Here is a 17917-nt window from a genome sequence, read left to right on the forward strand (position 1 = left end):
AAGTCAGTAAAAATGTCATTCACCAAACTTGGGTAACTGAAATATTTACTTGGCAGAGATGATTTAGTGATGTCTGTCGCCGGAGTATTTGTGAGAATCTTCTGGACACTGCAGGAAAGAAGAGATACATATTTACATACTGTGCTAAATGAAGAAAATTATTTCTGAAAATACTAAATTAAAACAAGAACAAAAAAAATATATCCAGTTTCCTATATACTATTGCGGCTACATAAAGTTCATTCAAATAGCCCAGTTTTAACTTAGTTTAAACCTTGACCTAAAACCTTAAATCTGGATGCTCAATCAGTTTTACAGAGGCATATTACAAGCATTGATTTATAGATACTGTGAATAATGAGATGACAAGAGAAATGTAGAGGACAATGGAAGAGCTTCACTGGTTCAGCATAGCAAATTTTCTCTTGATACACAAAGGAACTGAAGACCAGAAAGAACTATTTAATAGAAAGAAAAATGTTGGTGCAAGAACAAGTGGGCATAAAATAATGATAGCTACATTATGTGTGGAAATTAGAAAAGGTTGCTAAGTCTTAATGCAAACAAGTTTTGGAGGAGTCTTCTGACTGGACTAGTAGGAGCTAAAATCAGTTTCAGGTAGAATTTGATCAAAGTTTCTGAAAGAGATTGTGTGATGTACTAACATGCTATGGGGTAAGAAAGATGGCCCCAAAGGTACTTGCCAGTCCTCTGCTCCTATTTTAGCTCTTTCGAAGCAATATGGACCTTGTATTAAGATAGTTCCTATACTTGGATTTTAAAATGTTTTATTGCACATCTTTTGTCTGAAATCTGAGACTCAGGAACTGCAAACCTGACCAAGGCTTGCAGTTATTCCTGTCAGTACCTCCACTGGCTGTGTACACTATCATAAATTCTGATGAGGAGGAAACAATTGCAGGAGCAACAAAATGTCATGTAAAAGCTAGGATGCTCTCAAGCTTTTCCTTATACTAAAATCACCAAAGACTTACAGATCTATCCAAACAGGCATTAGATGTGGCCACAGAGTAGGTTTTCCCTCTGTACTGTACATAAGGGCAGTTAAAGAGTACAGATTAAGAATGACTACAAAGGGTATTGTCTCTCTCTCTCTCTCTCTCTCCCTATAAGATCAGAAAAGATTTTGCTGTTGCAGATTCTTGACATTTTTGAACTGACAAAGATGTGATAAAGCATATTCTCAGTTCTGACTTTGTGTAACTTCTAAAATAAATTAGTAAACAATGCAAAACCCCCTAAAATTAGTTGTTCCAACTTACATCCTGACTGTTCTCAGTAAAATATACACCTAATTTTCCATGCTGATCAAAATAGTTAATCCTTCTCCTAAATTAGTTTTTTTTTTTTCCTTTAACTTTGTGGTGTGGAATTTAGTGCTCATGAAAGGCAAAGACTTGAGAGCCGTGAAATAAAGCAGGCTTTATCAATAGGTGATGTGCACTGCAGGCATCTACAAAGCACGTCTGAAAAGGACTAGTGCCCTTTCCTGTGGTGACAGGGTAATTTGATCTCCTTCATTTTTAACTCTGGCACTTTTTTGAGTAAGGGCCTCAAGCTGTATTCAAATTGTGCTAGCCTAAAGGTTTGTTAATAATTTCCTTTGCCTAATATCATCCCTAATGTTTGCTTACTATCAACAAAATTAATTTCTTATCAGAATCCACAAGAAAGGAAAAGCAATTCTGCTCATTTTGAGCAGTGCCTCATTTCACTAAATGAAATTGGTTCTCATGAACAAGTGGAGATTGTAAGTCAATGCAAGATTTATAAAGCTGACAGGTTTTAATTCCTAAAAGAACACTAGTCTCACTTCCAATTAATTTGTAATCAATAAACACCAGGTTAATAGGAGAGATTGGGCAATACATACATTCAAATTTGATATTTCGTAGATTTTCTGGTAAATCGTGGAGAGCTACTTTCAGCCACTCATCCAATTGCTTTGCAAACTTTCGGATCACCTGCGTCAAACTGAAAAGAGAAATCACTACATCAGAACATGTTTACTCTGTGCTTTATACTATAAAATCTGTGAATGTGTGAAGACTATGGGTCAGTTCTTTACAACTCACTATTATGCAGAGTTGCTGACATATTTTGGTTTTTAGGTGTGAAGAAAAACTTCTGAAAATGTTTGTAGGAAAACATATCACCATGTTCAAAACCTCACAAAGAGTGAAAGTCTCTGTACTGCACTGCATTCATATTTACGAACAGTATTCTTAGCTTGAAATAAAATCATTCCCACTCTGTATAAACATAAAAACATAAAATCACAACTCTTTAAAGAAGACAATAACTCAAGCTTTGGATTTCAGCTCAGCTGTGCCCACATTTATACAGATGTACACAGGATGTGCAAGTGAAGCAACAACCAACTTTGCTGCAGGCTGGAGCCAGTGAGTGGGTGATGATGGTGGGGAGGAATTTCCAGGCCAAGCCCACACAGGTGGGGGAAGTGGGGGTGGAACAGGACCTGCCTGCTTAGCTCTGCACAGGACAGGAGCTTTCCCAGACAAGTGAGATTTCTCTCTTCTCCCTTACTACCCTTTCCTGATGGCTCCTTCATTTCCTGCTAAACTTGGTAGGCAGCTCATTCTGCCCTTCTTCTTGGAATTGCTCAGTATAAAATGACAGTTTCCAGGAAAAGTTGCAGGGTGTCATGCAGGGGAACCTAACAGTTGGTTCTGTCAGACCGAGCTGCCCTGCTTGTAGCAATTCTCAGGATACACAAAGGAGAGAGAGAGGAAAGATGCAAGGAACTTTCCCTCTTTCAACCAGGCACCTTTTTCTGGTTGTACTCCTAACACTGCACTGAGAACAGAGCTGGTAAAATAAACATGGTCGTAGGCCTGTTCTTCTCCACGCAGACACCTAACAGGACAGGGGATGAATGACAGCTGCTGCACCCACTAAAAAGTGGCTTTTCTGGACAGACAACATTTATTCCCAGGAAGTCCCTCAGAGGATTCTGGCTGAGTCAGCAAGATTTCCTTCAGGAGCTTCCATTGCAATGAGACCCTTCTTCACCCCCTCCAGTGCAGGCTATGGCTTAATAGCCACAATCTGGCCCTTTATATGCATTACAAAAGTCTATATTCACACTCAAGTCTCTCCTTATTTACTATGAAAGAACTAAGCAGCTTGAGAAAAGGACTGCTGTTCTGTTTAATCCTTCCAATGAAATAGATTGGGGGGGGGTGAGGGGCAAAGCCTGTAAAAACGTACATGTCTTATCAAGGAAAGCCCATGCTTATAACAGGTTTCTTGTGGAAAAAATACTTTACCTGTACTTTAGCAGTCATACAGTGCGCATAGGAAAGCAGAACAACATCTTGAAAACATTTGCCATAATTAGAGCCGCTTTAAAATCTTGAGGGCCAAATATACAGCACCAATAATAAACTCCTAGAGCAATATTCTTAACAAATTACTCAACCTCAGGAAAGCATCAGTCAAATAATACTAAAGGTATACACATATATTTAGAAAAAGAGAGTTTCCTGATGTTCATATTAGGAAAATCTCAAAGCAGGAAACAAGTTGACTGCACTCAGTGATCACACTTCTTGCTGTGCACTGCTGATCTCTGTCCTGCTTTACCTATATAAACAAGACTTCTTGGACTCAGATGAGCTCCAGGTAGGAAGAGAACAGCTGAGATCTACCACATGGAATGGAAAAGTGGATTTAGCTTTGAAACAAAGGAGGTAAATAGTTGTAAATATTAATAAAGTAATCCTAAAATAAGCATGCATCTGTTCTTCATAGGATAGTATTTAAATTAAACCAGCTTGTCCAAGACTTCACAAGTATGATCTTCATGTTTTATACTCCTGGCAAGCAGAATAACAATTGGGTTCCAAGAGTGTAAACAGAGACAAATGCTTAGGTTGCAATGTCTGAATATGCATGTGAGTATTTACAAACAGAGCAGCCAGGCCAGCTCCTCTTGTCACTGTAATTCAGAATACTGTTATGCTGTTATCCCAGACTAGCAGAAAAGCATCTGAAATTTTCAGAAGACAGTGTGGCACTCTGCAGCCTGCAGATTTCTGACATTACCTGAAAGTTGGGACATGACTATCAGCTTCACGTTAATAAGCCAAGAAGAAGGTGGTATCCTTTATCACACAAAAAATAACAATTTTTTCACAATACAAGTCTTGTTAAAATCTGAACATTTCTTCAGGAACATGTCAGCTCTTCAACTTCTTTGAATTGACACTGTGATTTAAACTCAGGAAATGGGTGGCAACAAGCAGCTTTCTGAGAACTGGTGCCATTCTTGAAGAAAAGACGTATAACAGAGACAGCTGAGCTAAAACTGGTCAGTGCTGCTAGCTATACTGACCTGTCAGGTAATGCTTGCAGCACCGTTGGCATCAAAACTCCAGAAATTGCTTTGTACAGAATTGAATCACAAACTCCCACTATATTCACTACAGTTGAAGAACCCAATACAGGCAGCATATGAGGAGGCATCCCTTGCCAAAAGTGCAGAAGAAAACTTTGAACCTGCAATCACAAAAAGAAGCAGGAAGGTTTAAGCGAAAATAATCAAGGGCTACAAATACCACTTGCCTTAAATGACCCTGCTTATATAACATTTGTTTCAGCCCCAGAGCTGGACTGATGGTGTACAACACAGGCAAGGCATATTCCTTAACTAGACAGGCTTATACTGTAACGCAGCGCACAATGGGATAATCAACCAAAGGTCGAGGAGACACTCCAAGTTGGTGACAGGGTGTCTTTGTGTTACTACAGTAGAGAGACCCATGGGAACCACTGTATTTTACCTTCCATCAATGGCTGGTGAGTGTAACTCTTTGGCTTCCACATGTCAAGCCTTTTTCTCTCTCTTTGCTCTCTGTCTCTGTATACAAAGGAATGCAATCTAGGGCTTGGTGTAGGGAGGGAGAGGAGGATAGCACATGGCTTACAGGGGTCAATATACCATTTTCTGTCTTCATTTTGGAAAGAAACACTACACTTTTGGATTTCTTCTTTCCTCCACTATGAAGGAAAGAGGAGAAAGAATGGAGAAAGAAAAAAGAAAATGGGGAGGCGATTTCAGACACAGCAAAATATACCTCTGAAAATTTTCATTTAGGAAATAAAGGTGTTATTCAGTGAATAATATGATCAGTTCTACAGGGGTCAGAACACGAGCATTCGTAAGTGATAACCTTTTGCACACAATCTGTACTGAAATAAGTAACCACACCAGGTGCAGTAAAGAATATTTGCCATTTATATATTGTTGCTGCTCAGCCCCTTCCCCACCATTGATCCTGACAAACAGATTCCCTAACAAAATATAACATCCTGCTCTTAAGAAAGTATTCTGAGACTCATCCAGCAAAACTTCCTGAATATGTATCACATTTCTCTCACATGGAAACATCTAGACTGGGTACAATGACTTAAAAGAGCCTCAGCTTTAAACCAGAAGAGTGTGAGAATTAAACAGTGAGAGGAAGAAAAGCAGGGAATTTCTTGCCATTGTTCAGAAGGCAGAGTCAAAAGACCCGTTTCCTTTGATTTTTTCCAGGACCTGGATGTCATATTTGAATCAGGCCCTCAGCATCTCTATAGTCAGATTTGTTTTCCTGGACTAGAGGCTTTCACCACACCTAATATAAAACTGCTTGCATTCCAGTAATGTTTTATTTTTCATCTCTAATTATAGAGCTGTCTGCATGCACTGCCAGAAAACCCTCAGATTCAGTCAGATATGCAGCAGGTACAAACCTTATCCATCTCTAATGGATTGTATCAACTGCTGAGCAGTGTGTGTGTTCCTAGCTGCACTGCACTACAACAGAGCAAATTGGGACTTCAGCTTCAGCTTTCTGGGATGTCTGGGAGGCTGTGGGCCCCCAACTGCCCTGTGCCATTGTTAATAGACCAGCAAAGCCCACCATTTTGGCTGTGGCACCTGCCCTGGGTTTGTGCTGAACACTCAGAGGAATTCCTTCAAACAGAGCTCAGTTCCAACTCAAAGCTTAGAAAAGTGGTGGTGGACACACTTCTTGAGTTGTAAGAACTGGATTGTCCAACATCTTGTAAGGGGATATTGCTCCTTAACCTTGCTGGAGAATGGAGAGAGAAAAACATTCCCACTGCTTTCGTTCCTCCAACTCACACAGTGTTGTAAGTGAGATTTAATGCTATCGGCCACATATTATGTACTCAAGTATAGCTATTGTTCATTATTCATGAAAAGAATCGGCCACCACAAAACCGTAAGTTTGTAATATTACATTCAAAATAAGCTCTCAGATCCATTAATACCTTATGTATCATTAAACTACAGCTGTAGTTTCCAACCATACCTCATCAAAGTTTGCTCTTATTACAGTGTCTAGTATCCTCTGACAGTGAGTTCTATACATCATAATAAAGGTAGAAACCTGAAAAAGAATGAGAGTGAGACACACAAAAGATCATTCTACTTCAAGAAATCTGCTTTTAAAACTATCAGAATATAGAGCACAAAAAAGTAAGTTTTTTCTTATCTTACCTATGCCCAATTGCAAAAATAATGAAATCGGTTAGAGTCTAGTTAGATTGGTCAGATTAGCTTTAAGATGAGTTTTCTTCTTAAAAGTAAATTCTCCCTTTGAATTCATGGATTTTTCTATGTCAATGGGGATTCTTCAAATGTAAGAGGAGCAAAAAGCCTCAGTGAGATCAAAGACGAGAATGTGGCCCTAATTAGGACATAAAGAACTATAAAACCCTATTCTTTTGTCCACTTTACATTGATACTACACATGTGAATAGCATCAGAAAACTAGCAAGCTCAGCCAAGAGCAGTCAGAGCACTTTTGTCATATGGGCAAATAGGATTCTCTTAATTTCTAGTCTAGAAGGATAAGAAATGCACTAAGTCCCTCTCTGCTCAAGAAAGCACCAGAACTGTTTTTCAGTTTGCCATCAAATGTGTTCACAGATTAAAGAGTTATAACATATTTAAAAACAGTTACCCTCAAGCCTCACCTGCTGCACGTAATGTAAATTTTTTAAAAAAAGTGTGCACGGACTTTAGAAATATTGTACAGCTGATAGTGTCAGCTGCCTATTTTAAGGGAAGATATTTCTTCCTATTATATGAAGTAATTAAGTCCCCCATAAATAAAACCAAAGCATTATTAAACTTACTCTAATTTAAAGCCTTTATATTTTAGATAAAGCTTTCTTCCAGAGCAGGGAAAAAAAACCCAAGACAAGCCGAGAAAAGACTTCCAAAGTGTTACCTTCTCCTCTGGCAGACTGGCTGGCAGATTTAGATCTTTGACATTTGGAAACTCTGGCAGTAATGTTCCCAGTTTGGATCGTGGTGAATACGCCACTGTCTGTTTGGTTACTTCTTTTTTTCCTGTTTCGTTGACCCAGGCTGCTCCTTTTTTAGAATACATCACATCATAATACTGGGAGTTTTCTTTCACTGCAATTCCATAATAATGGTACCTGATACATAGAGATGTATATTTTATAAAGCAAATTGTTTAAAATTTAAAAAAAATTAAAAAAATATAGCGGTAAGAGAAACTGATAATGCTAATGATTTCTACAGCAAAACAGACTGTGCAATAGTCTATATATTATTAACAAGCATTGATGCAGTAGCAGAACATTGCGGTAATATACCGGGCTTCCAATTTTCATTCCTTCTGGTAAAAGTAGCTCTCTTCAGAGTTAATAAAGCTGACTGTTGCAGGGCAGGAAAATAATGGACTTCCATTTTTTTTCTTCTTTAAAAAAAAAAAAGCATCCTAAAGCTACTTGTTGGCAGAGCTCTGCTCTGCAGCTGCTCCTTTAGTTTAGCAATAAGCAGAGGTACAGACCCTCTGGACTGGCCCTTCTGTTGTTATTTCAGTTCTCTGATTCTCAGACTGTTGAGGGCTGGTTTGATCTCCGAAAAGCATGAGTCTTTATTGCAAATGAGTTGATCAGAAATGTTTCAAAAATTGAAAACACTTCAATGAAAAGAGAGGGGCAAAAAAGGCTTGTGCTGGAAAGCAATGAACGGTAGGAAATGTACAGTTCAAAATTATTTGCTTGATAACTCAGTGTCAGCACTGGGCTTAGATCAGCAAGGGATGCTTCACAACACTGTAACTCTGTCTGTGCAGACCACAGTGGGAGTTACACAGTGTGGCTGTGCTATAAAAATGGATTAGTGGCCTTATGGCACAAGTTTGTGCTACAGCTTAGCTTTATTACAGGTGTTAATGGAAACACCGATTATCCAGTCTAACTCTTGCATCAAAGCAGCAAAGGTAATCTTATTCCTTCTATAGTTTGCTAACTTCTATTTCAATTTCTCAGCTGTAGGCACCACCAGCCCATCAGCTAGATTTTTAATGATTACAAAAGGCAAAGATTGTATTGCTTGTATACTTTTGATTCACCCTACTTTCCTAGAGGGAATTTTCAATGATCTTCCAGTTATCTCCTTACAGCCTATCAAAAGCCTATCAGACCACGATGAGACACTGTCTTCTGGATCCAACTATGGTGGCAGGGGAATTTACCATCTCCAGATGTTTGTTGTACTCCCCAGACAGTTACTGATTTCAGAGTGCTGACAGCAGATCTGTTCACATGAATGGACCCTAGTTTGCTTTAGGCAAAACCAGCTGGTTTTAAAAAGGTCATCAATTAAATTAGTGAAAGAGTAGTATCTAAGTGATGGTAGTTTAAACTAACTCAGGTGACTTTTTTCCTTTTCACTCACAGTCATTCACCCACAGATCAGTCCATGTCATAATCTCCAGCAGAAAGTGGTGGCAAAGAGCTGGAAGCCCTAATCTTGTCTACCAGCACAGATGGGCTGAGTGGAGGCCTGGGGAGTTGTAGCAAACTTCTAGTACGTGGCTGCCTTGCCATGCCCACTGAGGACGTTCCATGTTGTCCATTAAACATAAAAGCTATCTTGAACTCAATATTGAATAATCCAAGTGAGATTTATTAAAACATTAAGCTGACGTGGTATGAATGGGATTTCCTAGCTTCAATACCTTAGAAAGCCACACTATCTGCTCCAAATCTGCCCATCAGGGCTTAGGCCAAAATGTATATTCCACACCAGAAACCAGGCTCCAGGTCAGTCCTAACCTCTTACAGATAGCTAATAGCAAGTTTGTGCTAACACTGGGGTTATAACACCAGCTGTAGAAGTCTGGCTTTTTAGCTTGAATGGTAACAACTCCAGCTTGCAGTTCAAGTCCCCAGTTTTGTCTCTAGCAGCTGTCGTGCATGCACCACACGTAAGAGCCATAAAGCTCACATACATCCTATGCAGTATGTCTGGGGCTGGGGAAACCAAAAGGAAATGCTGCAGGGAGCTAGCACCACAAATTGCTGAGGGAAAAGGGGGAAAAAAGGGAAAAGGTCACAGCAGACAAGCCTGCAAAATTTCTAGATGGACTGAGAGGTTTGTATAACTTAAACAGGTGTCAGTCTCTTATATTAAGCTTCCTCTTAAATCAATTCAAGAAAAAAATGAATGAAAGCCTGGAAAATGTAGTAGAATTTCACTGTGCATTATTTAATTTCTGGTATATTTCATTTGGTAGTAAACTACATAAAAGTTTTCCAGGTAGCTTCAAAATCATATAGCCAGCAATAGCCAAATTAACTCTGAAATTTTTCCAGATAGCTTCCTCCTTCAGTAATTTTACCATCCCAAATGGCAAAAACTCACTGGTGCAGTTTACAAAGATTCTTTTCCAAGCACTTTTCTGTATTTCTATCAGAAAAAAACCCCAACATAATTCAATAAACAGGGCTTGAAAGTTTGGTCTGTAAAGAATAACATGCAGACTACACAATTATGTTTGTGGTAAATAGTGGAATGCTTTTTCCTTTCATGGATCTGGTATCTGCAGCACTCCTTTAAAGAAAGAAGTAAAATTCCCTTCACACCATGTAGTTTCCATCAGTTTAACTAACCTCTTGTGTACATAATTGAAGAGTTTCAAGCTACAGTACAGAGAGAAATTGTCTTTTATGTTTAGCTGCCTTCTCATGGCTCACCTGTGGTGGAACTGTTTTTAAGCTCAGTGCGATAGAGAACAGCTGCATACTTACAGCAATAAACCCAGCTGCAAAAAAGAAAGCCTCACAACTGATGACCAAGAGTATAGCATCATTGTAGCTCTGAACTTTGTAAAGTTACAAGGCAGCCGTGCTATAAAAAGACTGAAGGCAGAACAGTGTGAAGTCAGATAATCTTCAGATAACCACTTCTATGGCTGAATTTCCTTTGGCAGTAGCAGGGAAGTGGAATGAAAATCATACTGGCAGCAATCGGTCAGCACAGCTGGTGATAAAGGGACTGAAGTGTTAAAGCCTAAAGTAATTTCTTTACGTAACAATTAATTGGAATGCAGTCAGATGTTTCTGAAAACAAAACCAGACCTCAGTTACAGCTGTGCTGGGTCTAGCAAGGAGTGTATTTATTGTAAAAGAGTACAGTGTGCATGTAGTGTGTGTGTGTCTTTATACCTCTCCTCTTCATTGGATCAAATGAGAAGGACTCCTCTGTATGCTGTAATCCTTGGGGTGTTAACCACTGACGAAGATGTAGGCATCCTCTTTTGGAGCAGAAGAACTCAATTTCATACCTACTGAGGCTGTGAAATTTGAGTGACTATGATCTCCCTCACAGGGGTGACCGTGGACTCTCAGGGGCCAAGGATTTTGCAGAGCACAGACAGCATGCTCTGCAGAAACCCCTTCTTATTTGCTAGATAGGGAGCGGAACCATTGCAAAGGTGGCATGAGAGGAGTATGTGACCTGAAAGTCCCTCTGATAAGCATGCAGGTTAGGGGGAAAACATGCAAGAAATATTAAGTCTCACTGATTTTTAGCCTCATTGAGAGTAAAGAGACATAGCTTTTGGACACAAGACACCTTCAGTCAGCAGATCAAGAGCATCTTGCCCCTCTGAGAGACTCCTGGAACTGCGGGAGGAGCTCCAGTTTGGAAATACAGCAGTGCTCATTCCTTTCATTAAACGGGAAGACAAATAACAAAGTTGTAGCCAATGTCAGAGTGATTTGATGGCTTACAGAGGGCACTTTCATATGAATGCTTCCATACAGCAACTTGTGCATGCTTTCACTGTGTCTTTATGAACTTCCAAAGAACTTATATTCAGTGCTAAATCCTGATTCTCTGAGTCCAGACCTATCATGCTTTCCTAATACGCTGTTGGACTAGCCTAGAATTTGCACCTGAGAGATTTCTGGTAGCTCTGTTATGACTGATGTTATGGTAGCTCTGAATTTGCATTTGGGAAGAGATTTTAAATCTTCAATTAGCTGCTTAAATATGACTGCTCTAGAAAAAGAAAGCTTAGTTATAATAATCAGGAAAATCTCAAGATGTGAGAAAGGACATTTGGTCCCATCAAAGGAATACTGCTTGGCATGGACCACTTGTTAGAAGAGCACAGTAAAGTTAATTTTAATGGCATTTCTTTTAGCATCTTAATTTCTTTTTTCCTTTAAAGAGTGGGTCATTGTAGCTTTAGTATGAAAGTTCAATTCTTCTAGCATATTTGTTTCTCAGCATTTAGCCATATTGCGTTTCTAGGCTTTGTTTTGAAAGAGAAGCTTTACCAGCAAAATTTTCCAAACATGTTGTCCCAGGTTTTCATTTCCCCCCCCATAGTTTTCCACTTGTGATCTACAGAGACTACCCTTAGACTAGACTACCCTGTAGGATTCTGTGAAAGCTAATCAAGAAAAGCATATATATATATATATATTATTTAGGGGGCTTATGTTTGCCATAAAAAGATCTAAAGCTCCATTGGAAAAATTTCATGGAGTCCACAATCAGAAAAAAGTATAAAAACATCACTGTATCCTCTTTATAAATTGGTAGAATCACATCTTACCAACAATTGGAAAAAGTCAAATACTCCAGGAAGTGCATTGTTCTTTCTGAATCAATTTCTCATTCTGGAATTAGGATGAACTGTTTCCAGGGAGTACTATCTTTTGGGTAAGGCAATAAACTAATTCCTTGATCACTTAAAGATATGTTGGACTTCATTACACAGGAAAAATGGTGGTTAAATCCAGATTTGTGGGCAATTTCAGTTTAGGCCAATATATGTTCCTACCTAAATTCCAGATAGCTTTCTGCCACTTGTCCTCTACACTGAAACATGATGTTAACCAGCTGTCATTTCCCAGCCTCCAACAGTAGCTCCATTACTCCTGGGTGTGAATGTCCTTTACATTGCGTAAGGTGCATTGAGATGAAAAACATTATAAGAACAATATGGAAAATATTGCTGATGAAATCAGTAAAAGGCCTCCATTAGACTACCTTTGCAAGATCACGGCTGAATCAGTAAGTCAACGTAAAGACTACAATAGAAGCTCATTCAAAGTTGGGTTTTAAGTCCTCAACTGCACAAATTATTCCCTGATCTTATACTATTCTATTCAGTAAAGCCAGAGCCAAATGGGGCCCTGTGTGAGATGATAATAATACCATACACTGCTTACTTTGACTGGCCTCTGGTTCCAAGTCTTCTTGTCGTTAGCTGTGGAAACTGTTGCCTTATTATCTGCAAATAAATAGAACTGATATTAGAAAAAATTGAAAAGCACATTTACTAATACTTAATTTAATATAGACTGTTAAGACAGAAAAGCAGAAAAACTGTACTGCAACATCAGCAAAATACATGGCAGGAGAAATCAGAAATAAAGCTTTTGATTTTTTCCATTACTGAAAGAGGGGAAAGAGACTTTAAAATTCAGTATAATTCCATTAACTATTGTTAATTTAAATAAAAACTTTCTGAAGTTACTGGAGTAGAATACATTTCTTTATAAATCTAAGATCAGTTCTGCCTCTAAACTAAGGAGGATTGTACTTAGAATTGGCCTGCTATTTACTTATGTTAGTTTGCAGGATCAACAAATGTGGTTTTGCTGCAAATAGAGGAAACTCCCCTTTTGAGAGTTTTGGAGGCCACAGTCCTTTGAAGACCTTCACAATCTTGCCATTAAACATTCCTTTTTCTAAAAGATGATACCCTGAAAAGATTTTGGTATTTGACAGGGGCACCACTTCTACCAGGAAAGACTCACTGTTGCATTTGTAAAGATAGCTCGTAGTCAATTTATCCTCTATGGAAAACAAGTGCATCTCAGAAACAGCAGGGTATCATCAAGAATCTGGACTCTAGTCTGTCAGCAGAGATTAAAAGAACATTGCTACTGTAAAACAAAACTTCTTTAGTGCCAGATGCATTTAAGGAAATGGATTAATGAATGTAGATTGTGCCTTCAGTAATCAGAGCCTCTGTCAACCAGGCTAGTTCTGATGAAAAAGCTCTGCTGTAGTTGCTGGAAAGGCGGTGCTCAGCACCTCACAGGATTGAACCTGATTCTCAGTGTGGTCTGCAGTAGGAGGAAAATTCTTCTGGCAGAACAGCCATGCAAGAAAGACTGCAGTAAGCCTTGAAGATTCACTTGCAAAAGGAATTTCTTCCTTTTTAAATTTATAATCTATTTTAATTGTGTTTTCATTATATAAGTTGCTAAATATTTCCTCTTTGGGGGGGATACCGACTAATATTAAAGGAAAACAGGCATATAAGATGGAATATAACTGCTCAGCCAGAAGAAAACATCAATTAAAATTGATTAAATAATATAGATTTTTTTTCTCCGTGAGCCATTTTGCCACTGTGATAAATATTTAATCCTGATTGATGACTGAAAGCTCTGGAACACGTATTTGGATCAAAAGGTGCTATATAAATAAAGACATTACAATGTCACATATTTGACCATTTCTTCAGTAATATTTTTTTTTTTTTTAGCAAATGTACAATCAGCTTCCCCTTGTATCTCATAAAAATTGACCTGCGTTGGTTTCCAAGAGCTTTGCACAACGTGGCTGATGTCAAAAATGCAGCATAGACTCAGAGTCGCTAGGTTGTTCAGCTTTAATTTCTGGAGCAAAACTTCAGCAAACAGTAAAACACTTTTGTGGAGCTGTGAAAGTTCAGCCTAGCTGTTTGATAAATGAGCAGACAGGCAAGCAGCCCTTCTTTCTTTTTTTGTATGGATTCAATGAAGCCTGCCTAAAGAACACCACATGCTGTTCCAGCTACTGATCTAACATTCCGCAACATCTCAGCCTTCCAAATTCCCTTTAATTACACATTAATCCCACCCCTCTCTCTTTCATTTTCTGCAGACAGGGTTGGGGGCTCCACAAGGCTGTGGGAAAAAAGGCAGTGTAGAAGAACTACTTTCTGAGGATGTTTTTTTTGGGGTTGGGGGATTTTTTTAATTTTTTTTTTTTTTTTTTGGTGGCAGTTATCATTCAGAAAATACCATTCCTCTCCCAAAAATTGATTTTACAACAGTAGACTCAAAAGTAAATCTTAATATTAGAGATACTTTTACCCTATTTTTTCTTTTGGAACAACATGAACCTATATTACTTTCAGAGTCTTTCTAGTAGTGATGAAGTGTTACAATGCACACTGTAAATGCTACTTCATGAACCATATGCCGTGGGAGTTCCTGGGATTTAAATAAATCAGCCAATTTCTACATACCAGGGCAGAGGTGATCAGGAAAAGAGAAGAAAAATGGAGCAGTTGATCAGATGATCCCTTTTTCTTTTCTTTGTTTGTCTCTCTTTTAAATCCAGCACATTTTAAACAATGAGATACACCTTTCAGAATACAGCTGAAAAGTATGCACCACTTAAAATATTCTTTACCAATAATTTACAAAAAAAAAAAAAAGAATAATCTAGCAAACCTTTGAAAAACAAAGTGTCAGGACTTTTTGATCTAATGCTGCATATGTGAAATGTATGTATGTATGTAAAAAATCTGTATAACAGCATACTCATGCTTGAGTGCTGGTACACATGAGCATGGGCATTTATGTTTGGAATAAAACAAGTCAAGTACTAAATGAACTAGCTGCTCATATAAATGTTTATATTCAGCTACATTTATGTGAATCCCTATGTAATGGTATTGCCAAAGGCAATAAGATTTCCCTGAAAGGAGAGAGGAAGTCAGATGAGGCAGGACAAAGTGGAGTTCACTGTGTGCTGAAATCAATGGAAAAAGCAGAGGGTACAAAATGTTGATTTTTAAATCATACTTTCAGCCTGAAAAGTCACCCTATAAAATACATCATCATTGTGTTTCATGTTTATTAACTTTTAAAGACCTACAGAGAAAATGAGGTAATTTTACAGCTGGGTGGGGAGGGAAGGGGGTTCCTAATTGTCAGACATGAAAATTCAGGTTCGGATCTGAAAACCAAGTTGGATCATTTTTCTTTCATCACTGCAGTGGGGTTGCACAAGCAAATGAATCAAGACCAGACCACGCAGTTCGAGCTGCTTTCAGAACAGAGCCCAGTCCCCGTTCTCACAGCAGTGCTGGCTTCTCAACAGAAGCAGTGGTAAAAAGATCTCATGGGTGGTATCCAAGGGAATTTTGGAGTGAACGGGCCTTTTACCATTGTCCTTCAATGGAACTGAAATTTCATCTCATACTTCTCCAAAGTGACCACAAATCCAGCTGCCCTATGAGATCTGCTGAGTAAAAGGGTAAAGGTTTTACATTTTCCAAGTAAAATTCCACCTAAATTATGTGGCAGTTTTGACTGCTAGGCATTATTTTATGCTACTTGGCTTTTTGGTTTTGAGACAGATGTAGACCAGGAGTTTCACATGCAAATAACTTCTGTCCCTACTATATTAGCCTCAGAACCCAATGCTCCTTCCATTTCTTTCTCAGTTACTAACTTCAGTTGTGTTCTCCATCTCTTTCCTCTGTGCCCTGCTCAAGACCTGATCTTCTGCCTATAGAAGATCTTGTATGCCTTTCTTGATTAAAAAAAAAAAAAAAATATTAAGAACTGCCTTATCTTTTTGCAACTCCATAGTTCTTTTGGTGATTGCCTACTGTATACATAAGAGCCAGATAGAAGTCATTGCATTATAAAACAACATATATATATATAGTTTACACCTTTTCAGGGGACTAGTATATCCAGGTCAGCATTTGTTCAACTGTTTTGCAGACAATCTGATACATGGTTTTAGAAATGCCCGTGCAGGTAGAACATAAGGGAACATTTTTCTTTCTGACAGGCAGTAACCTTTCCACTCTGAATGTACGGGGCAGCCAAAGTGAATGCAGGAAAGAAAAGTCTTCTCATATCATTCTCTCACACAGAGATTACAACTCTGGTAGTACAACATTCAACATTTATTGCACAGATCTTGGAGCTAACAGGATTTTTATCCCATTTTGGCTTTTTAAACCTAGTAGAGGTGTCTGAATAAACTTGAATTAAATATCTAGTTACTTGTATTTTTGGTCATTCTTAAAATAATGGAATAAAAATTAAATAAGTTACTTAAGCATCCATGCAAAACAGAGAAAGCTTTATGAGCAACAACTAGAAAAATACACTTCCTCTGTAAAGGTCTGTATTGCGGTCTGCACAACCTATTAACCTTAGAGATGGCTAACCTGCAGGAGTTGTTCTGTTACCTGCAAATGGCTGCAAAGGTGCATTCCTTCATCCTGATTACTCCCAGCTGTAATTTCTGCCACTGCATCTCTCCTCACATCTCCAGCACTGTGACATTCCAACACAAGCAGAGCCAGCCCCAGCTTTAAAATGGGGAATGTATTGTCTATTCTGCCTTCATCCTTACACTGTGACCCATCACACCTCATTGCATTCACTACCAAACTGTGAACTTTATGTTTCCCAATTATTCCATCTAAATTATTCTATGATATGAAATGCCAAAACGAATCAGGGAAAAAAAAACCCAAACCATCTTAAAAAGCATCTGATGCATCTGCCTTCATGCTAACAAATAAGGATGGAAGAAACCAGAGAAATCTGGAAACTTCTGAAGTCATTTTTTCCTCCATCCCTGTGTCAAAATATTAAATTTTGCTCTGGGGGCAATAGGCAAAGGATGACTTTTAGAAGTCTTTTCCCTGGAATAATTTAAATTGCTACTTTTCAAAAGACATGTTCATTTTGTTAGTGCATCTGATCTAGAGGGATGTTATTCTTCATGACTCTTGTTCCTTTCTATTTAAAATAATTCTAGCTGTGCTTCTAGAACTTCCCAGGGTAATGAAATAAAATCAAATTAAGTCACAACCCAGCATTTGCACTCTGCCAGAATGAGAAACGGATTTCACGCTCCAGGCTCTGGAACTCTGGGACATTCTAGAGAGATTCTAAACACAGTGGAATAAATTATCTTTCCTCCGATAACAATTCTTCATAACAGGGCCTCACTCTGTTTATCTCAGCTCAAGTTTCAAGTCCCATATCTAGAGGGCATGCTTTGCTTTTACGAAGTCAGGTACAGAAGATCTGTGTTTATTTACCAAATTCTATTGTAGTGTTTCAGTCTTAACTGAACTTCTTTGCTGTGGCAGCAGAAAAGAAACCAGTGATGCCAAATATAACCATACTCCCACACAGCTATGCTTTCCTTATTCTCACCGCTATGAAACACAAACAACGCTGATATCCTCAATCTTATAGAAGTGTAGGATTTTTAGGCTCATTCATCTTTGGCCTGGTATTGCCCCCTGGTATTGCCCCAGGGGTTTCCCCATCTGCTTCAGTGCTTTTGAAAATCCTGCCCTGAGACAATCTGTTATTATTAACACCTGTGCTAACAGGTACCTTTTGGCTCAAAGATGGCTTGGGGCTGGCTTAACAACACATTACCTTGAGGAAAGGTCAGGAAAGCTTTGCCCCAGGAAACATCCACTGGTAAGAAAGAGCATAATCAATTAGTCCGTTACAAAATATCATTCCTGTCCCC

General features: G+C 38.6%; 1 protein-coding gene across 1 annotated transcript in view; it reads right to left on the reverse strand.

Moving 5' to 3' along the window:
• Positions 1-17917, reverse strand: part of RFX4 (regulatory factor X4) — a 99489-nt gene that overhangs the window by 40286 nt on the left and 41286 nt on the right. Inside the window, exons 5-10 of the mRNA XM_076339142.1 lie at positions 12565-12626; positions 7290-7503; positions 6366-6443; positions 4379-4542; positions 1895-1995; positions 50-108 (exon numbers count right to left, since the gene is read on the reverse strand). Coding sequence (XP_076195257.1) covers positions 50-108; positions 1895-1995; positions 4379-4542; positions 6366-6443; positions 7290-7503; positions 12565-12626 — 678 coding nt within the window. The remainder of the gene's footprint in view (positions 1-49; positions 109-1894; positions 1996-4378; positions 4543-6365; positions 6444-7289; positions 7504-12564; positions 12627-17917) is intronic.

This window comes from Aptenodytes patagonicus, chromosome 1 (assembly GCF_965638725.1).
Source record: "Aptenodytes patagonicus chromosome 1, bAptPat1.pri.cur, whole genome shotgun sequence".
In the NCBI taxonomy this organism is placed as follows: domain Eukaryota; kingdom Metazoa; phylum Chordata; class Aves; order Sphenisciformes; family Spheniscidae; genus Aptenodytes; species Aptenodytes patagonicus.